The sequence below is a fragment of the Uloborus diversus genome, chromosome 1, assembly GCF_026930045.1.
Source record: "Uloborus diversus isolate 005 chromosome 1, Udiv.v.3.1, whole genome shotgun sequence".
NCBI lineage: Eukaryota > Metazoa > Arthropoda > Arachnida > Araneae > Uloboridae > Uloborus > Uloborus diversus.
This window is the reverse complement of record NC_072731.1, coordinates 134,471,580-134,495,279: the sequence shown is the minus strand read 5'-3', so window position 1 is coordinate 134,495,279 and position 23,700 is coordinate 134,471,580. Positions and strand designations below refer to the sequence as shown.

The 23,700-nt window shown below is 32.8% G+C and overlaps 1 protein-coding gene across 1 annotated transcript; it reads left to right on the top strand.

Annotated features, from left to right (window-relative positions):
* Positions 1–25: 25 nt before the first annotated feature.
* On the top strand, positions 26–23,672 carry LOC129221367 (transmembrane protein 14C-like). Its single transcript, XM_054855841.1, has 4 exons — positions 26–190; positions 2,617–2,718; positions 12,257–12,344; positions 23,408–23,672. The coding sequence occupies exons 1-4, from the start codon at positions 115–117 to the stop codon at positions 23,457–23,459; spliced, it is 318 nt and encodes a 105-aa protein (XP_054711816.1). The 5' UTR covers positions 26–114; the 3' UTR covers positions 23,460–23,672.
* Positions 23,673–23,700: the final 28 nt, after the last annotated feature.

The following is a 23,700-nucleotide window of genomic DNA, read 5'->3' as shown; positions in this document are numbered from 1 at the left end:
ACGGTAAAGTCTGATTCCTTTTATTAATTTTTGTTTATACTCCTTGTAGGGGATACGTAACTTTTAAAAATATTTCTTCTCTTCAAGTTCAAATATTCAGTTTCTTTATGAAATATGGCATTTGATGTCATAAGTGCTTGTTATGCTTTATCTGTTGCAGCTGGCGGTATTGTAGGCTACGTAAAAGCTGGTATTTTAATGTATTATAATTCTTTTCGCATGACTTTGTATTTGTCAATCTTAAATTTTTATGAAACAAAACGTGTGTAAATTAAAGAGCAGTGTAATTTTGTAGACTCATTTGAAATTGAAATGCATATTTTCTTATTGGAAGGATAAGATAGATATCTAAATGGACTGTGTCCGAACAAATTTTATTCATGCTTTTGTACAAATACTGAAGTGACGATAAGCAACAGGCTCTGACCCCAGCTAGGCTGGTCCTAGTCAATTTATCAACGCCCACTGAAGACCCTTCTTAAAACTATTCACCTTGTTGCAAGTAAAAACTGTTTCTGGTAAACTATTTCAAATTCCTTCAACCCTTCAGAAATTTAACTCATAGACGTCCTCCATTTTAAACTTAAATAACTGGATCATGTCCCTCTTACTGTCCTTCGCTAAAGACTATACATATTAAGCATTCAGAGCCTGGAATCATAATCTAAATTTTAAAGCCCATTTACTGATCTGTGATTTGTAGCCCTCCTTTGAACCGTTTCCAACAAAATTCAACAAGGTTTCAAATTGATAGATGCAACTGTGGGAAGGGTTTTGGGATAAAACCCCTTCCAGAGCTCCATTATATATATTTTTTTCTTTTCAAGTAAGGGGTAAAAAACATTATTTATACTTTTTAAAATGGCATAGGTTTTTTTCTCTATTTTTAACAAAATAACTTGCTGCTTACTTATCCATAAGAAATCACAAATTACTTTCCAGTTACTCTAACATACAAGTAATATTTCAAATGATCGAGTAAAAACCTAGCTCTTACATCCATTCATCAAGACCTGTATCTGAAGGAAATAATCTCACATAGTTATCAATAATCTCACACAGAAAGATTAATACAAAGGTTATATTATAAACATTTTGGGCATCCTGTCTGATCTTTGTTAGAAGTCACTGTTACATTGGCTTGCTAGACTCGGTTTTCAGACAAAATTCGAATGTCCAGTCCATTTTTTTCACGTCCCGGAAAAACACATCATATGATTTTGGATGACCAAAATAATCTAAAATTAACAACAGTGAACAATTTTTTTGTAATAATTACTTTGTCATTTGTAACATTAACATGTAAAATTAATATTGGATTAGTTTGTAAAGATTTTTACAAGATTAAAACTAAATGAGTCCTAGCCAATGAAAAGTACATGAAAATATTGTTCAAATTTTTATTCCCCATTCTAAGTGTTACCTTATTTAAGTAACTTGTAACATTAACATGCATGGCTGCCACACTTCCGTCCAAGGGACGGAATTCCGTCTTTTCAAAAATTTCGGCCATCGGATTTTTTTCCCATGTTCAAAATGATTTTTATAGATGAAACTCATCTGCTAAAGTTAAAAAGATAAGCTGTTTTTTTTTCTCTCAAAAAATAATTAAATAAGTCACTCAATCTGTTGATTTTAACCATTCTTATCTTAATCTGGAAAATTTTATTTAAGTTTTTACCACAATGCATCTTATAGCCAAGAATCTCATACTTGAATTTTTTTTTAATTACTATTTTTTTGTATGAAATATGAACTATTTGTGTAACATGAACTATAAAATCTGAAGCTTTTTTTCTGCAGTAGCAAATAGTAAGTTTTTTTATTGTAATTTATTATTAAGTTTTTTTTCTGCTTTTACCTCTTAAAAATTTTGGACAATGATATTATTTTTTTATTTAGGTTTTAATTTTTACTTAATCTTACAATTTGGTTTTACTACATAGTTACAGCATCAAAAATTAGCATTATATATGTCTAAAACATCAAACAAACTAAGCGCTAACATTTTGGTGTCGCGACATGGAGCCACGCGCTTTTCAGTCCTGGCCAATTTTTAGAGTGGCACCCATGTTAACATGTGAGAAATAAAATGTTCAAATTTATCTGCTTGTGTATTATTTCACTTGGTTTTGGTTCATAATGAGTAAAAATTTATTCATTACACTGAGCATGAACTACTTTACAGCTACAATCAACTGTTATTAATTTTAGATAGATGGTAATGATTTTAGTGAAAGTTCTTAACATTTTATAGCATCCATTCAGATGATCGTTCAAAGTTTTTTACATCCGCCATGTTGAAATTTTTGCTGCTGATCCAATTTTTGGGCAAATTTTTGTTTGGTGGATTTAGTATCTTAAAACATAAGAAATTATACTATTTTCAAAAAAACTTTAGGACAGTCAATCTGTTTAAATGATATTAAAGTTTTCTTTACTCGTGATTTCACTTTTAAATTGTTTAACTTAAAGTGTGGTGCAAGTGACGAGTGATGCACATACAGTTAAAAATTTCCTTTGTTTAATAAATGTTACAATACGGCACATACTCTCAAAAATACAATATCTTTTTTTTTTGCAAACTAATAATTATGTTTATATTTCAAATTTCAGGCAGTGTACCTTCTCTTTGTGCTGGAGTGGCCTTTGGCAGTATTTTGGCATATGGAGCTTATCAAACATCAATAGATGAAAATAATTTTTTGTTATCCTTGGGTGAGAAATTTATTCAGTTTATTTCCTCCTTCTTATAATTGTACTTATTCAAATTGGCTTCACTAGTGTTGTGTATTATGCATTTCTCACATTCTTTCTCTAAAATCTTTTTTAAAGTATGAATTTGAGAATTGAAGTTTTATTGCTTTGTTCTGAGACGAAAACTAATGTAAAACAGTGGTATACCCTCAAGGGGGGGGGGAGTCATAGCGCAGACTGCATCTTAGACGTTTCTATGAGAGGAGGGGGAGGGATCATTTTAGAATCTTTATCTTTGAATCTTATTTGGGAGATCTCATTTCGATATCATGCCAAGGGCGATAGCACATCCTCACTCAAAACTCGCTTAACTTAATCTCCTCCCAGGGCCGGATTTGGAAGTGTGGAGGCCCCGGGGCAATGAAGGAGTGGAGGCCCCTAATCAGGGTTCGAAAAGATCATATTTTCGAAAATATTCGATACTTTGATATATATCTGAATATTTTGATATCTATGTGTACATCCGATATTTTCGACCCTTGAAAGTTAGAATATTTTGTAAAAATTTTATTGTGGGGGGGGGGGGGGCTTTGTTGTGGAGGCCCTGGGACAGTAGCCCCGCCTGCCCTCACCTAAATCGGCCCTGGGTTGATTTATATCATAAGGGCTAATTCCGTGCCTGGAAAAGCGGTCAACTAAGACAAGTGGTCAACTTTACAGGTTTCACTGTACTTTTCTTTAATAATGAGCAATTGTTAAAATTTTAAATATTCTCTTTGTTGAAATAACTTTTTAAAAATTTTTAACCGAAATTCAACCAATTCTCAATTTGATTTCCGCCATTTGAAAAATGAGTTGACACTGTTCTTCATCATCAGTAAGTTTCAAATTAAAATCTCTTGCTAATTTAACTGCTCACTCAGCACAATCATTTACTACCTTCAATTCCGACACTACTTCCTAACTTGGGTGTAATAATTTTTTTAGCTCTGGTATAAACATCAGCTTATAAAAAATTAGTATAAAAATTTCATTACAGTAAACAGGTTCTGAGTCTGTTCTGTAACAAAATCCAACAATGGTTCACTCCGAAAAGATTTAATATCTTTGACTTCTAGTCTTCTAAAATCCTTTATAAGTTTTGGTCGCTGATTCCTTACATTAAACAATTTTTTTTTCTTTGATCACATGTTGCTAATCGATCGGAGTTCGCATCACTCGCTAATCATCTTGGTTACAGCAGTGAGGTTGCTTGGCGCGTTTGGTGACAAACAATAGATTTGCGGAATTTTTTACTTTTGAAAGCAACTGTTAATGTAATTCGACACCTTTTTCGTTTATTTGGCGAAACATTTTTAATTGCAAAAAAAAACATCCTCTTCACTTGCAAAAGGGCTCGGTTCCGGTATCGCAGTTGCTTGGTGAGATAGGCGATAACAGTAGTTGGATGATTATTTTAAGTTTTAAAGAAATTGCAAATGTCATTCAATGTTTTGGCGACTTGTTTTGAATTCCAAAGAAACTTTTGATTTGTTTTTAACCGAATGAAATATACGAATTTTTCTTCCTTTTTTTTCTGACGACGATTTTCGAATGTCCCACGGGATTTTATTTATTTTTTCATTAGACAGATAGGATAGCTAATCAATCAAAGTTCGTTTCGCTTGCTAAGAGCTGGATTACAGTAGAGAGGTCGCTTGGCGAGTTTGGCGACAAAAATAGAGTTGCGGAATTACGTTACATTTGAAAGATACTATTTGAAGTCTTTTTTGGTTATTTGTTGAAACATTTCAAATTGCAGATAAAAAACTGCTTATTCGCTAAAGGGCAAGGTTAGAGTAGCGTGGTTGCTTAGAGCGTTAAGCGATGAACTATACAGTTGGACGATTATTTTGAGTTTTAAAGCTACTGTAAATCTTTTTAAATGTTCTGGCAAATAGTTTTAAATTCCAAAGAGACTTTAAAAGGTTTTTTTTTTTTTTTTTTGAAAAATGATCATTTCACATGGGGGGGAGGGTGTAGATTTTTTTATTCAATGGATTTCCTTTAAATTGTTAGCACGGGCATCGCCGTGAGGGTACTGCTGGTCTAATATATAGAAGAAAGAATTGGATTCGTGCAAATTTTTGAATCTGGAGTTTTGACAGATTCGAACGTTTTGAGGTGTACTGAGTCCATTTCGACCATTTTTGAAAATGTCTGTCTATGTGTGTGTGTCACGTATGTGTGTGACTGTTTTTTGTGGCTGCTCTAAAGCAAAAACTACCGCATGAAATCGAACGAAATTCGGTGCACAAATATGTACCTCTGTGAACTTGTGCCCATTAGTTTTTGGCGCGAATTCCTCCAAGGAGGTGAAGCAATGGGGCGTTTCTTGAGTTATGCGTGCCTGCTATTCCTCAAGAAGTAACTGGCAGAATCAAACAAAATTTGGTCCATGTGTTGTCCTTAACATGTACAGGCGCTGATTCAATTTGGGTGTCAATAGCTCAAAAAGGGACTGAGCTATAGAACGTTTTTTGTCGTCACTTGCGACTGCTATATCTCAAAAAATAATGAACGGAATCAAGCAAAAATTCATCTACAAGTAGCCCTTAGAAGGTACAAGAGCTGATTTTATTTTGCCGTCAAGAGCTGGAAAGTGGGTAGTGCAATCGAACGTTCTTTATTTTTCATTGCCTGTGCTATATCTCAAAGTAATGCTACGCTCTTTAATGAAATTTGGAACGAATGTGAACCTGTATGGTAAACAAGCGTTGGTTTAATTTTGGGGCCAATCGCTCCAAGAGGTGCTGATTATTTTTTTTATTGCAAATAAAAATAGCTTTATTAATGCAACAATACAAAAGATAAATCCTAACAGACTGTTGTCTGCGTATTTCTCGTAATTTTGACTGTATCGGAAATATTATCGCAATGATTTAAAAATTTTAACTGTTGCCATCTTGTGTTTGTTAACAAATAAATGTTTGTAATTATTTTAAGCAAGGCTTTTAAAATAATTTTCAATATTCATTCTTTGCTTTGCTTTTGAAATAAATTGGGAATTGGGAAGGTCGTCAAGTTTTTACGGCGTATGTTATTTGGTTTTTGTTGCTTCCTTGTCAAGCATGGAGAGGGATCATAATTATAAGAAAGATATAGAAGAAAGTTTCATGATTGCCACAACATACTAGTTTTTTTTATATTAACATCTCATAAAAAATTTTAAAAAAAAGAAAAATAGTTTTGTGTGTGAGTGTTTTTCCCCTTGTTTTAGTTCTAAATTAAATTATTGTTAAAACAATTACAAGAATGAGGTATTTGTTTCTGAAATTTTAAATACAGTAGCCCCTTGTTATACCGCTTCTTTGGATATATCGCTCTTTTCTTCTGTCTTCCAAAATATTAAAGCCTAAAATAAGAAAAAAAAACTTGGCTTTAAGTTTGAAACCATTTCTGAAAACATGTGGTATTGCTCTTCTTTATTTTGTCAATGAGCAGAAGAAAGCTATTCTTCTGAATTTGCTGGATAAGGGGCAGCAATTCCTATCATCCAAATGTACATACCTGCGCAGTATATTTCATTTTAAGATAGTCTGTAAACTACTTGACATCTTCTTTTGTATTGATACATTGCCTTTACAATGAGTGAGAGACATCTAGCAGGTATCATACTAGCTCTTGTAGAAGAGAACATATGCCCTTGTTTTAGTACAGAAAAGATTTGTGCTTGGTTGCACAAATCAGGATTTGCATCAAAGAAAGGAAGACTGATCTGGACGAGCAAAAGAGTTTTCTGTAAACAATGTGATTACTTTTACTTTTCACATCCTTTCTACAACAATCTTGCGGTAGCTCAGAAAGATAGTCTTCATTCGCCATTTGATGTTTTTAACTTTCTGACGGTGAAAATTTTCTTAACCTTCAATCTTTTTTAAATTTTAATAGGTATGATAGTACATTCGTGAACTACATCAAAACCATTGTCAAAAAGAATGAATGCTAATTTATTTGTGTATTGGACTTATAACTATTTTTAATGACCTCATTTATATTGCGTTTTCGACTATATCGCTCTTTTCTTTGTCCCTCGAAAAGCGCGATATAACGAGGGGTTACTGTACTTCATAAGGGATGCTATGAACTTGTTTTTCCAGAAAAAAAAAAGAAACATGGTTCCTATGTATATCAAGGGTGCTGAATTCAATGGTGGGGTCTAATTTTTTTTTTTTAACTTTTCTCTTTTCAAAATATGCATAGCTAAAATGTTGGATAAAAAATCTTTTTTCAACGGTGTAAGTCTTGGTAGTTAGTTGTGCAACACTTTCAAGATTTTCCTATAGTCATTTTTCATTTACCTAAACAGCATATTAGTTTTCAATTCCTAAGTAATAGTTCAAATTAGTCCTAATATTTAAAAGGTGCAAGCAAGTTTTCCAGATCCGCTCCAATACACTGAGACCTATGCTATTAAAATATACCATTATGCTATATTTCAATCGTGTATATCTGAAAAACAGAAAAGTTGAAAAAATTTAGACTACCACTATCAGGTTCAGCACCCTTAATAAGAACCGTGTTTCAAATTCATTTCTACAAAATATATATATATATATATATATATATATATATATATATATATATATATATATATATATATATATATATATATAATGATCAAAATTGATATAAAATATTCTACATTTAAACAGCGCAATGTTGCAGCTAAAGTGGTTAAATGTATTGAAAATATAGTAAAGTGTGTAGTTTCACATACACGGGTAGCACAGAAAAAAGTGTATGTAACAAAAAGATAAACAAAAATAACAACAACAAAAATGAACATGGAACGTTAAAAAAAAAAAAAAAAATAAACTAGGAACATTGAAAACAAGAATTGAAGAAATCATGGGTATTAAACTGCTGCTACGTTTACGAAGAGCTGGAGCAGCTGGCATATTAAATATTTTGCAAGGTTTCTGTGCGGGTCAGTATCATACATGCAGCAAAATTGATTGGAAGTAAAAGTATATGTATTTGAATTAACGAACTAATATGTGTAGCTACTTATAAGGCTTAATATAGAAGGCAGGAAAATTATCAAACGTTATATATGTTTATTTTTTGGATATATGCAATAAATTTTATATATGTAAATATTATGCTTATTAGTAATATGCTGTCATGTATTACCAACCCCGCAGCTCTGACCTGCAAAATAAAAAGAAAAAATTACATACCACATGATTTCAAACATTTCGTCGACAACAATGTCTATGTCTAGGTATCCATTTGCCAGAGACGAAAATCCGATGCCGCGCCAATCGAACAGGTCGCTGGGGCAGGGCATCCAAAAAGCACCTTCCTGTCGAAAGGATTTCAGCACTCTTTATCATCAAAGTTACCCAGCTACACTGTTGCCAAATCGCAGTTGTTTGGGTGGAAACTAAATCTGTCCTTGTTGAAGAAAAGATTTCTTGAACAAATTAAGATAATAAAATGTGAAATTGGCGGGATAAAAATTGTAATAGTAGAGATTTGCAGCAAATTTAAAGATTTGTTTATTAAATTGAGAATTGTTGCTACAAATTTTAAAGAATCTGCTTAGCTGTCCAATTATAATATTAATGAAGATCTTTTTATGTAAATTACTGTACCAATGTGGCATACTTTTTGTGTAAAAATTGAAGTTATCTTTTTTATCATAGATATCTGTAATAAGGTTAGAATCAACAATTTTGAAAGAAATGTCCAGAAAATCGGCAGACAGAAAGTTATCATTGGCTTTAGTGAGCTTTAGATTTTGTGGATAGATCAAAGGGAAAATGTCATCCATACTTTTGTTGAAGATAAGGATGTCATCTATATACCTGAAAATATCATGTTTTTTATTATACTGTACTGTGTATTTAAATTCATAGAAAAAGAGATACAGATTAGCAGCTGTGCTGGAATAGTTGGTGCCCATGCCAATTCCATGTATTTGTTTAAAAATAAAGTTGTTGAAAGACACAAAATTGTTAAAGAAACAGAAATGACAAAGACTATTGAAAAAATTCCTGTCGATGCCCAATTCCTCACCAATGCAAAATATGTCAAAAAGTTTTAACAAAGTTGTATATAAATCTTCGATGGGAATGTTGCAGAACAGATTCTCAAAGTCAAATGTGTAAATTGATTTAGGTGTGCGTTGTAGATTTTTAATGATTTCGAAACTGTTGTCAATGCACCAGAAATAGCTCGTATGCATAAATTTGGCTCGTATGCACAAGTTTTACAAAGCAGCCCGGCTCTCTTTCGAAATTAACCATTTTAAAACGCATTCTTTTGAAAATATCAAAGTAAAAGGAAAAATTGTAAAACTTGTGCAGTTAGTGGAGACTCTGTCGTTGCTGTATCTAATAGTCACACCCCATTTTGAAAATTAAATAACGTGATATATAAAATTACATGTTTAACTTGTTTTCAATGTTACATCGGACAAACCTCTAACGAACTGCATTTACGCATTAATCTGCATCGTTCACAAATTAACAAAGCAGCCCGGCTCTCTTTCGAAATTAACCATTTTAAAACGCATTCTTTTGAAAATATCAAAATTGATATACTTGCACATCATGAAGATACAAATGAACGATTAAGGGCTGAAAATGATCTTATACTTAAAAACAAATCACTCTATCCTTATGGACTGAATACCTATCTTAACTTTTTTAATATGCAGGATATCAAAAACATTTTCAGACTTTTTTACAATTTTAATACTAAAACTCGAATTTCCAGAGGACATAGAGGCTCACATAAGAACAGTAAAATTATCAATAGCATTAACCTTAACCTTTGGTGCAAAGAGGTCGAAGATTCGTTTCTCAAATTACCTAATATTAATCAAGTCAAAAACTATATTTTCAAGTTAAAAACTTCCACTTTGAAAAAATTGAAACCGTATCTTTCTAAATATAAATTTGTCAATGAACAATGTAGAGATTTGATCTCTGATCTTATAAATTACAGAATCGGGTTTGAATTTACAGCTAAAGAAAATATTTATTTCACTATTTCCTTCCAACAGAAAAGTTTCGATAATATTCCATTTCACAAAATTATAAATAAACTGGCAAATTATTTTCCATTAAAAAATAAACAAATCATAACTGCCTTTAAGTATTGCAAGCCTTTTTGCAAAAATATTTACAATTACCGTGATGTTGCTTTTTCGCATACTGCTGATGATTTTCCATGTTTATGCAATCAGGACAATTTTAAGGAATTTGTCGATGCTGATCACAAGCACGTAATTACTGGTAATTTACATATTATAAAAAACACAAATGTCAGATATTTAATGAATCTCGGTGCAAAATTTAGACTCAACAGCACTTGCAAATTCAGTAAAGCAGTTCATATTTTTAAAGTTAACATTCTTCGATTCATTAAAAAAGTTGCATACTCGCACGCAATACCTTTTGAAGCATTCCAAGAATGGAAAGATCTATTAACCATTGAATTTAAAACTTTTTTAGCTAAACAAATTAACAACGCAGAACACCAATATCAAAATTTGAAAAAAGATGAAATCGAATATATCAACAATTTAAAAAAATTCTTTGTCTTTGTTCCAATTGATAAAGCTGCCAATAATTATGGCATCATTTGCAAACATTTCTACGTTAAACAAGTCTTACAAGAACTTAACTCGTCTCTTTATTACGAAAAATCGAATCTTTCTACAGACGTGATTATTAAACAGTTTATTGCATACAATAAACTTTGCAAATCGAATTTTTCATACAGTTTTACAATTTCAAATTGTCAAAACCTGCCTTTCATATTTATGACGCCCAAATTCCACAAATCACCAGTTAAATTTCGTTTCATTTGTTCTACTACAAAAAGTTTTGGAAAAAATATCAACATCAAATTACAGTTTATTTTGAAAAAAATTTATGATTTTCTGAAGGTCAAATTTATGCATACGAGCTATTTCTGGTGCATTGACAACAGTTTCGAAATCATTAAAAATCTACAACGCACACCTAAATCAATTTACACATTTGACTTTGAGAATCTGTTCTGCAACATTCCCATCGAAGATTTATATACAACTTTGTTAAAACTTTTTGACATATTTTGCATTGGTGAGGAATTGGGCATCGACAGGAATTTTTTCAATAGTCTTTGTCATTTCTGTTTCTTTAACAATTTTGTGTCTTTCAACAACTTTATTTTTAAACAAATACATGGAATTGGCATGGGCACCAACTATTCCAGCACAGCTGCTAATCTGTATCTCTTTTTCTATGAATTTAAATACACAGTACAGTATAATAAAAAACATGATATTTTCAGGTATATAGATGACATCCTTATCTTCAACAAAAGTATGGATGACATTTTCCCTTTGATCTATCCACAAAATCTAAAGCTCACTAAAGCCAATGATAACTTTCTGTCTGCCGATTTTCTGGACATTTCTTTCAAAATTGTTGATTCTAACCTTATTACAGATATCTATGATAAAAAAGATAACTTCAATTTTTACACAAAAAGTATGCCACATTGGTACAGTAATTTACATAAAAAGATCTTCATTAATATTATAATTGGACAGCTAAGCAGATTCTTTAAAATTTGTAGCAACAATTCTCAATTTAATAAACAAATCTTTAAATTTGCTGCAAATCTCTACTATTACAATTTTTATCCCGCCAATTTCACATTTTATTATCTTAATTTGTTCAAGAAATCTTTTCTTCAACAAGGACAGATTTAGTTTCCACCCAAACAACTGCGATTTGGCAACAGTGTAGCTGGGTAACTTTGATGATAAAGAGTGCTGAAATCCTTTCGACAGGAAGGTGCTTTTTGGATGCCCTGCCCCAGCGACCTGTTCGATTGGCGCGGCATCGGATTTTCGTCTCTGGCAAATGGATACCTAGACATAGACATTGTTGTCGACGAAATGTTTGAAATCATGTGGTATGTAATTTTTTCTTTTTATTTTGCAGGTCAGAGCTGGGGGGTTGGTAATACATGACAGCATATTACTAATAAGCATAATATTTACATATATAAAATTTATTGCATATATCCAAAAATATAAACATATATAACGTTTGATAATTTTCCTGCCTTCTATATTAAGCCTTATAAGTAGCTACACATATTAGTTCGTTAATTCAAATACATATACTTTTACTTCCAATCAATTTTGCTGCATGTATGATACTGACCCGCACAGAAACCTTGCAAAATATTTAATATGCCAGCTGCTCCAGCTCTTCGTAAACGTAGCAGCAGTTTAATACCCATGATTTCTTCAATTCTTGTTTTCAGTGTTCCTAGTTTATTTTTTTTTTTTTAACGTTCCATGTTCATTTTTGTTGTTGTTATTTTTGTTTATCTTTTTGTTACATACACTTTTTTCTGTGCTACCCGTGTATGTGAAACTACACACTTTACTATATATATATATATATATATAATAATTCCATCCCTCATGAGAAAAATCCTTTTATGAGTAGTGCATTTGTATAAAAACAGTATTATGTGTGAATATTTTTTCTCTCTCCCACAGTTGCATCTACAACATTAGGTACCATCATGGTTATACGGTTTTACAATTCTGGAAAATTCATGCCTGCTGGTTTAATTGCAACTCTAAGGTATTAAATTTATATTTACTTAATATTATTGTAATGTTGCCATGACAACCAACGTCACCCTAGCTTCTATCCAGTAAGAGGAGACTGACGAAGAAGCGCATCTTACAGCACCAGTTGCACCAATGCAAGCAAGCTCGGTTTGCTTGGGAGAACCGCATGTCACTGATATATCTTAATATATAAAAATCTTCTGTGCAGACGTTTGTCATCATAAGGCTTTTAAACGACTGGACCGATTTTGATCAAATTTTTTGTGTGTAATTAAGTTGTGGCGAGCATGGTTTCGAATCACGATGAATCAAATCGGAAACGTTTTTGTTAGTTAATTAATTTAAACATTGGATGGTTATATCTCCCAAATGATTAATATTTATTTTAACCTATTGTTGAGCAAGAACTGAAATAAATATTTAACAAGTTGCCAAAGGACAATAAGAAAGCCAGCTCTGTTTTTTGTAATGAAATTTCCTACTGTGATATGTCAAATGAGAATAGATAAAACATAGAGAGAATGAAGCCTTCATTTATCTTGAAAGCAACGATTTTAGGTCCTGTGATATATTTTAAAGTAAAGTACTGGAAGGTTCATGCAAAACATGTGTTCTGTTGTTGTAGTTGTACTATGTGACCGTATTGGTGTTTTAGGTTTTCCTAACCAAATTATCAGAGAGTACCGTACCTAGCAACATTTGTTTCTCGGCTGAAATCCATCTGAGTTTGGGCACCAATATCAAGAATACTTTAAGGATTATCTAACTAATCAGTACATTATTAAAGGAAAAGATGATGGAATTTAAAGACAAAACAAATTTTATTTTTGTCCAGATAAATTACAACAGGGTAGTTATGTACACAAAAGATCAGTGCAGTAGAAGATCTTTAGCTTTGGTGGAAAGGGAAAATTAGGCAGTATATGAACCTTAAAAAGTTTTTGTTCAAAAGATCAGACCTCTAATCTGTCGGAGTTGGCTTCTCTCACTGATCGACTGGATTACAGTAACGTGGTGGCTTGGCGACTTTGGCTATATAAACAATAGAGTTGCATGATCATTTATTTACATTTTAAAGCTACTGTTAATGTAATTTATTGTATGTTTTGTTTATTTGGCAAAATATTTCAAATTGTAAAGAATTGTTTTTCATTTTTAAAGAGTTTTTAGTCATTTTAGTTGAAGGTGTCAGGGTTCGTACGGGTCATGGAAATCCTGGAAAGTCATGGAAAAAAAATAACAGAATTTCAGACCTGGAAAAGTCATGGAAAATTGAAATTTTCATTGAAAGTCATGGAAATTTATTTCAAGTCATGGAAAAATGTCCTGGACAAAGAGAAAGGAACAGTAGCTAAAGGAGCATTAGAAATCTTGAGTGATTTAACAGTATGCATAGCACATAAAAGTTATTAAAAGCGGAAAATTGAACAAGCCAGGAATCAAATCATTGCATCCACTTCTGTCGCAACCGCTTGCAATTTTTTGCGATGTGATTTTAATGCCTGGACATCACTTATTTTGAATTTTCTGTTATTTTCAACACTTCTTATGTTTCATATTCTGTAGTAGCAAAATTTCACGTTCTGAGTTTTGCCATGCCTACTGAAAAAAAAAAGCAATTCAGTTGCATGCGAGTTCGATTCCATCACTCGTAAGGACTTTATTATTAAATTTATCAGAGTTTATCTTAATTTTGTTGAATGTTTTAGAAAATAAAGATCTTACGTCAGGCGATAGAATACAGAAAAAGAAGAATTCTAATGCTCTAAAACAGTAGTGCCCAACATACAGCACGCAAAACTAATCAATGCGGCCCACTGCTACGGTTCAATGTCGGGAATTAAACGTGTTCTGGAATTTCTGAACCTATTAATTTATATGCATTTGAAAATATGCAAATTTGTTAACAAAACAAATATACTTTTGAATCAGAAGATTGATTCATTACTGAATGGGTTTTTTTTTCAAAAACGATCTGATTTAGAAACATAAAGAACTAAACTATGTGGCTTTACTTTAAAGAATCAAAATACTGTCAAGTTACGTGGATGATTAAAGGCACTGTTGGACACTAAAAGGTAAATTTATTGAAACTTAGTGATGACTCATTCAAGCTTTGTTCCATTCAATATCATTGTGCCTGTTTTTAAAGAAAAATATCAGACATTTAAGCATCATCATATTTGCTTCACTGCATTTTTACTTTACTTAAATTTATATGATGAAGACAAATAAGAATAGTTTAGTTTTTTAAGTGTGCACTTATATTTTTTCCATTACGAGTAAGTGCTTCAATGAGGCTGTGGCATTCATATGGACGTTTTGCTAATGCTCATTTCCAAATATTACCAAGCTTGAGATTAAATAGTGCTATTCTCTTCGTGTAACGAGGTCATGAAAATTTTCATTGAAGTCATGAAAAAGTCTTGGGAAAAGTCATGGAATTTTTTCATCCAAATAGAGTATGAACCCTGGGTGTTTATTTTACATTGGGAGGGGGGCTTTGCTTATTCAGAGAACTGTTTTTACCTTTATCATTTTTCTATAAACAATATCCTTTCGATTATTTTATCATTTTTCATATGGGGGATGTTGCAGCGGAATTTCCAGCTTGTTCTAGATGGGTAGTTAGCTTTTTACACTTAATATCTGAGGACGCTTTTTATTCTTTGAGTATGGCTGAAGGAACAAACCATCAAGTACGGGTGAAACAATAGTTAATAAAACAACTGCTGAGTGGGCATTAGATAAATCAAGTTGTAATAAATATACGCATTCTGACACCAAGCAACTTAATACATTTTCTTTTACTTATTTTTTTCAACAAAATGGTTCAAACACTTGATAGTTTATTGAAATGTTTTAACTTTTCAATTTATAAAGTTTAAACAGAACAACGTCTGTTGGGTCCTCTAGTACATAGATAAAATTATTTCTTCCAAAAATAGCACCTTTGTAAGTTTTTGGGCTTGGTTTACGATGACCCAGGCTGTAGCCAGGATTTTGTTTCGAGGGGGTTCTTAAATTTTTGACCAAAAGACAAAAAAGTCAGGTGTTGCTATGATTTTTTAGCATTATTGGGCATTGGTAGACATATGGTAGGGGGGGGTGGAAACAGAAAAATGAAAAAAAAAATCGGAAGAAGCGAGGGGGGATGCGGAATTATTGTTTTTTTTTTTCTTTTGAACTGTAATTTTACTGAATTACCAAGAGTTCAAGTTAGTTTATCAAAGTGTTTAAATGTGAGCAAACATTTCCTCAGAAATTTAAATATATTATTATACAGTGAAACCTCCGTTAACGGACACTCCCGAATAATGGACACCTCTAATTAACGGACATTTTTGCAAGTCCCAGTCCCTCAATATAGGCCATTTCATGTAATTCACTCTGAATAATGGACACTCTGAACAACGGACAGTTATTTCACAAAAAAATTCCCTTGCGATCGTAGCACTTCCGATTTTTTTTCTTTTCACAGAATATCTTTGTAACTGCTTGCCTTACAAAGCTTTTCATCCTCCACAAATGATATTCCCCCCCCCCTGTCATTTCCTTATCAGTTTCTTAGAATTAAAAGGGTGGTAATGGGCAGAGGCAGCGATTGGGGCTTAAGAACTAAAAGACATGGTACTTTTTGCGGTTCTAACTGGGGCTCTCGGGAGATGCAATTGAGCAGACCGTCGCCGGTAGTAGTCGGCTTTATGGCGCCGTGGTTTTGTTGGGTTGTTTAATTTTTAGACATGAAAAAGATTTGCCCATATTCAAGGTCATATTACCAACTGTCAATCATGCAACAGTGATACTCGAGATAAAATAAATAAATTAACCATAAAAAAGTGTGTGGGAGGAGGGGGGTTGCTCCGCCGAATCGCCGCCATTGGTAATGCAAAAAAGAGATGTCAAACTTTTAATTGATTAAATGCTATTAAGACCAGTGGGTGCTGTCAGTGTACTTTTATTAAGAAAAAACAGATTAATTACGCCTGACGTAAAATGTAGTAAACCTTTCGCAATTTTTTCAATTGTGTTCTACAAAGGAAACAACAGCTTATTTTGAAAAAGGTAAATTAAGTAGTTCCTCCTAATAACGGACACCTCCCAATAACGGACAAAACTTCTAGTCCCTTGACTGTCCGCTATTCGAAGGTTTCACTGTAATATCATTTAATCAAAATTCAATGATGTACAAGTTTTGTTGGTACAGAAAATGATGTGTGGTGTCGTAAATATCGCAATTGCGAAAGATACCAATGACATGAGGACCTTTAATTGGCCCTCAAGTTGGAACATGAAATAGTAATATGTACCATCAATCACTTTTCATGAGCTTTGAAGAGCGCCCAAATTATTGTTTGTAAGGGAGGAGCAGGTCTAAGAGTATTTTTAATATTTTGAAATAAATAACGTGCAAAACTGACATTGGGTTCGGTATCACATTTTAGACGCAATTTCAAAAGACATTTTTTTTTAAATGCAATTTCAGCTATATTTGGTAGTAACAAAAGGAAAAGGGTTTGATTTGTGGACGCCCCCATGGATATTTTTGGAACCTGAAAAACGCATTTGGAGCTGACCCCAGAAAGTTTTGTTACTAAAGTTTTAAAAATGCAATTTGGGCTACAGTGAAACTTGTGTATAATAATGCTATCTATAACAATAAACCTGTCTATAACGATATTTTCTGTGGTCCCTCCACAGGGTTGGCAAAAACCTGGGTTTTTTTTTAAAAACCCATGGACCCAGGGTTTTTTTTAAATAAAACCCAAAAAAACCCAACTAAAAGTGGGTCTTTTAAAAGAAATGTGGGTTTTTTTTTGTATTTTTTTAGTGAAAATGTAGGGTACTTGTAGCATATTGTTGCATAAGTATATGGACAAATCGCAAAAATTGTTTTGGGGTAAAAAAGCTGGAGAACTAGTTAAAATTCAACGTTTTCTGAAGAAAAGTATGAAAGACGACAAAACCCAAGAATGATGAAATTTCAAATTTTTTAGTTTCCATGATTACCAACAGTTAAGGCAAAGTTACTTCTTGAGTAATAAAATCTGTTGTTCGTTTTTAATTACATTTTTTTTTTTTTTTTTGCATTTTACTTTATCATATTTCATTTTGTTATGCAAAACTTCTGTAGAACCTCAAGTAATTTTAATCCCTATTTACTGAATTCCAGCTTAATCAAGACATTTCTTTGAATTTTATGTTGCCTGTTTTTCTATTTCTGTGTACAGGGTAAGAAATATTAAATTTTTTGTAAGATAATGAAAATACTGTACATCCTATTCTGTTTTCTGTCCGACCATTTGTAAAACCTGTTAATTTCTAAAAAAAATATCACTTGTTAATTCGAGATTTGTGACGTGTTGGGTTGCAGAAAATAATTCACATGAAAGCCTTTCAGCTAGAGTAGTTTCCTATGTACAATCTACAAATATTGATAAAATCAGAGGTGACAGGACTTAGTCAAGATAATTTGAGTTATTTATTTAACCGGTTAAAGAAAAAAGTTAAGTATATTTATTTAAAACCTTTGAAGTATTTTTTTAATGCCGTTAAGAGTTAAGAAATACTATAAAAGTTCAAAATTCATTTTTTATGTCCATTGACTGTGGCGAAGAACAAATAAAATAGAAGTTTGAATTGTAAAAGTATTTAAATTAATTAATTTTTTTTTAAAAACTTCTCAGAAAATTTTTAAATAAACCCAAAAGTGGGTTAAATAATGGGTTTTTTCAAAAAAAAAAAAAAACCATTGGGTCCAATCCGGCCAACCCTGTCCCGCCAGCAATATGTCAGCATTAATAATCCAACTGTCTATAACGATAACCTGTCTATAACAATACTTTTATTTAGGTCCCAACAGTATCAGTGTAGACAGGTTTTACTGTATATGTTGACATGTTAGGGGAGGAGGTGGTTGCTCTAACTTGTAAATTTTTCGAAGTTATAAGGTCTACGATTGATGACGCCGGAGGAGAAGAGGTTTAGGGGTCTCTCAAATTTTTGACAATAAGACTTTAAAAATGCCATTGCCAATTTTCTTTGGGTGAATTTACGGGAAGAAGTTGAAAATTTAGGAGCTTCCCTTCTTTAAAAGTTCTCTTTGGTAACATTAGACAAGGGAAAGAGGTTCCGTAGGGAAAATTGTTTGCAATCAAAATCCAAGAAATATGAGTCTTGATTATGCTTGGAATGAAGGTATAAAGGGCGGGTAAGCAATTGCTATCCTCATGTAAATTTTCGTAATAAAAATTCTGAAAATGCAATTTTAAGTTACCCTTAGTGATTATAGGGAGGATAGCAGGGATTGGGGACTATGATCCGAAAATGTTCCGAAATTAAAAGCCTAAAAACCTAATTTTGGACTGTCTTTGGTCTTGTCAAAAATGTTAAAACCCTTTTTTGGATCAGTGGTAAGTGTCAGAAGTTGCTGCCGTGGCATGAATTCGGTGTCAATCCCATTCTCTGGGCCATTCCGAAGTTAAAAAATAAGTAGGAGGTGTATGAAATTGAAGGCTTCTTTTTTATATCAAATGTGTCTCAAATACATGGGCTTCTGCCTCAAAAAGTTTAAAGATTTGTAATCTTAAAAATACGTTTTTGGCGATCTTTGGTAATGTTAGAAGGAGAAGAGGTATGAGGGTAATGTAAAACCGCAATTGTTATATCTCTAATTACTCGTATGTTAATAAAAGGGCAGTTTGGGAGCTTGCCAACAATTTTTTTTTTTAAATTGTAGCTCTAAAATCCGTTTTAGAAGATTTTTGGTGTTGTTAAGAAGAGGAGAGATTCCAGGGCAAGACCACGCAAATTCTCTTAATTTGTAGTTTAAAAAATGCATTTTAGATAACTTTTGGTAATGTAAAGACAGGTTCAGGGGCGCTCCTCCGATCCTTTTTTGAAATTGTATAGTTTAAATTGCAATTGTTGATTATCACCTATTATGCTACTAGGAGGGGGTTTGTGGGCTCTAGGTGGAAAATTTTCAAAATTATAGTTGCAAAAACGAAGTTTAAAAGGATCTTTGGTAATGTTAGGGGAAAGAGTTTCGGTGTCAATCCCAGGAAGTTTTTTGAAACTGAAATTTTCAGAATACGATTGTAACACCATCTTTGGTAACATTAAGGGACCGGCAATCTTTCCCAATTGAATTAATTGTAATTTTGGTTGACTTTCAATGATGTTAGAGAAGGAGTTTCCGGAAGCTCTGCTCCGGAAAATTTTCGAAATTTAAGCCATGAAAACTAAATTTAAAACAATCTTTGATGAATTTGGTGAGACAGAGGGGGGAGAGGCAGGAGCAGAGAGACATTCCTCCAAATATTTTTGAAGTTAGCTTAAAATGCAGGTTTTAAAGCTAACAACAGTCTTCTCTCTTGATCCCTCCTGTGTCCCCTGCAAATCTGCGAAATATCAAACTTTTGCTCAAGCAAAAACGTTCATGAACACCACACAAGCTCCAGTAGAGAAAAAATTGTTGGCAAATCTTAAGATAGCCTTTTGTCATCTTGCATTCTCTGGGCCGTACCTAGAGCTATAAGGGCCTCTTCTTTCCGCCTGCTGACAGGACATGACCTCCTTAAGGCTCATCTACATCATTTTAGACTGGTGGACTCTAATAACTGCATTTTGTGTGACGAAGGAATTGACATAAATGGCGGTCACCTCTTCAACTGCTCTGCACTCTGGAAGGACCGCGATTCCTCCTTTCTTAAGACGCTCTCCCCTCCTGGAGATTTTCCCTTTTTATACTGGATTGCAAGCCTTGGTATGCTCGACAGATCAAATAGTTAAATTTTTTACCCTTTTAACTATTTGAAAGACATATTTTTTTTAAAAAAATTTTAAAAAGTTTTGGGGCTCATAAGAGGAACCTTAACAGCATACAAAAGAAATATAATACCAAAATTTGAAATAAAAGTTTGGAAAAAGAAAAAAGAAACATTTCAGAAAAATAAGTTTTTATTGTTCGTCTATAAAATATATAGCAATTTATAACCTTCATAATTTCATAGTCAAGTAGTTGTGGCAACATATAACAAAATCAGTTGAATAACATAAGAATTTGAACAAATGTTGATGATCAAGTGAGTTGTATTTCAATGATTTCTGGATTGGTGAGGAGTTGTTCTCAAAGCAGAAATGTTTGTTCACATACTTACCAACCTCCGACGGAAAAAAAAACAGGAGATTCCACTAGAGGTATATAGGTGATTTACCAGCGACATATCTTCACAACAGAATTATTAAATTATGCTTTTAAATAACATGAATATTAAATTTAAAGTGAAATGGGTATTTTTTCACAGATGTAAGCAAATTGGTAGTAGCAAGAAAAATATACTGCAAAAGAAAAACCAAGTAATGAGGAGTGAATTTGCTTAAAATTTCGTACATTCCCCAGTCTCTACAAAAAAAGAAACTACAAAAATTTAATTACTAAAATCCGAAAAAAAAAAACATCAATCAATCAATATATAACGAAAATAAAAATGAAATAAGTAGGCATAGGGTAGCACATGTTAAAATCACTTCACACTTTCAAAATAATTGAAATATTTTCAAGATGCAAAAGGATTGAAATCTGCTGCAATTTTAGACAAAGCATGTGCTTTGTTGAACATGCAATGTGGATAGCTTACAAACAATTAATTTTTACTAAATGAGTTATTAATTGGAAAAATTCTTATTCCCCGACATTGGTAGACTAGAAAAGGGCGCCATCTATTAAGAAGAAAGTGAAACTTTTTGATGCTCGACTGAAAAAAACTGCATAAACGGAAGAAAAACGGGAAATCGGGAGATAGAAGCAAAAAACAGGAGCTTCCCATTAAAAACAGTAGAGTTGTCAAGTATGTGTTCATAATCTTTTAGAGTTGTTAAGCTGTGACTCATAAAGATTATTTGTGGACAGCATAGTAATTGTGGGACTTGGAGCCTTTAAGGACCAGCATTATGTTGCTAACATTCTTTCTTTCCTTATTAGTCTTCCAAAAGCAATTTTATACCATGATATTGGTTATTTGCATACAGTCCCAGTTAAGAGACTTCCTAAGTCACTTTCACTCTTTCATAGCCACCCCTACCTGCTAAACATTTTCCAGCCAAAAGTGGATTGTCGAAAGTTTATACTGGTGTCTCATTTTCCCCATTTATGATCAAGATGTCTGGATTTGTCCAATGTAAATTTTGTTAAACCAATCTATAGATCATATGTAAGATCAACTGAAACGTCAGATGCCACATAGTCCCTCTGTTCATTATTTGGAGGTGGCTGTTTAAAATTTTTGGGTTCATTTGTCTCTGGACTCAATGAGGATTGTGTGGCTGATGTATTGCAACAGGAGACTGTCCTATACACTATTGGAATTGCACTTTTTCTCTTTGTTTGTTTTGATTTTTAGGGTGAATTTCTTATCTGTATCATTATGTGTATTAACACTAGAATTACTGGTGGCAAACCTTTTTTCCATAACTGCTCTTTTGTATTTTCATAAAAAACGTACCCTATTTTTGGGAATAAGAGCTGGGGCGCTTACAAGAAAAAAAGTAAAAAAATTGCCGGTGCGGCGCATATAACGGGTACGGTAGATACAATGGGTTTTTTTTTCTACAAGTTTAGAAAAAAAAAGTTGAAAATCCTGCTAATAGATGGCACCACATCAGTTCCTTTTTATTTTGCGAATTCTTCGACCTTAGGCGACAAGTAAAGCAAAGAGAGGGGGAGGGAAGGTGAGTAGCGACTGCACGTGTTCCGCTGAGGAGAGAAATGCTGATCCACGTGGACGAGCAAGCCTTATGGCGTCTGAGCGAAGAAGGGATCAGGAAACCCTTCGACCTTGGGCGACAAGTAAAGCAAAGAGGGGGGAGGGAAAGTGAGTCAAAGATTGCACATGTTTCACTGAGGAGAAAAAAGCTGATCCATGTGGGCAAGTAAGCCTTATCGAGTCGGAGCAAAGGGGTCAGGAAGAGGAAGCAGCAAAAGCACTAGTAAGGGAGGGGGTGGATGTCCAGTTTTGTGAAGGGAATTTACTACCTTCTCACAAAAGTGGGGTGCTCGGTAAAGCAACCTAATTGGAAACTTGTCTCCTAACTCTAATTTTATTATTCACTCATATCGTCGTGTTGCATCTTTTGCTGTCGTTCGCGTGTTCTTGGCTTCTGTTTTTACAGATTTTTTTCACAGCCTTTTGAAATGGCTCCTAAGCGATTGAAAAGTTATACTACAGCTTTTAAGTTTAAGGTAATAAAGACAGAAGCAATTGGAAATCGTCTTGCTGCCAGAGAGTTTGGCATTGACGAGAGATGCGTTTGCCCCTGGAAATCGGATAAATTAACCATAGAAAGTGATGGCCAATCGAGGGATGCCGAAGGCAAAAAGTGCAAAATGGGGATTTTTAAAAATATTTCATTATTGTTAATTAAAAATACTAACGAGAAATAAAAAAAATATTTATTTACATTTAATCCAGCTTTATTTACTACTGATTGTGCTTTCAAGTTGTTTAATGTTGGGTGAGCGCTTATGGAAGATGCGGCACATACATTAAAAAACTTTTTCTTTGAGAAAATTATTACAATGCAGCGCTTACACTGAGTGTGGTGCTTATTCCCGAAAATACGGTAATCCTTCCTTGACTTTGCCTAAATCACTGTGCTGTGTAATAATACAAAGTTTTCAAGATTTTTTTTTTAAACTTAAAGGGTGGACAGGTGTTTTTTTGACTCCTTCGAGAAACAAGAAATGCAAATACATTAACTGATGCTGAAACAAAGCAGAAACTCAAAAATACCTCTTAGAGCGTACGTAAAAGAGCATTACTCGCTAGTTTCTGAAACGCAACATAAACAGAATTGGTTATTTTTTTAAAAATTTAAAGAGCACTTCATTACATATCCTTAAATCTTTTGATCCTTTAAGTAAACTATTTATTAAAAATGTTTATATTTTACTAATTTTTGAGTGTTTGTGTTTTTGCTTCAAAATTTTATTTAAAGTATCTTTAAACTTGTACACATCCTGAAATTGAACTATGCTATGAGTGTCTGATCATATTTTTTATTTTTATTTAGTGGTCTCATGGTTATGAGGTTTATGTATAAAAATGTCCTCGCATATAAATGAATGGAGGCACACAAATTTGGTGTGACAAGTCTATGCTGAATCAAGATTTATATTCTTTTTCAATTTTTTGTATGTTGTAAAATTTATTCATACTTGAATTTTTTAAATGTTTAATTTGTTTCAAATGTTGTAAGTATTAAAAAATATTTGTATATAAATGAATGCACTCACAAATAAAATGTTCATTAATATTTCATTGTGCATTTAGTTAATTTTGATTTTTAAAAAATTATCAGTGTCT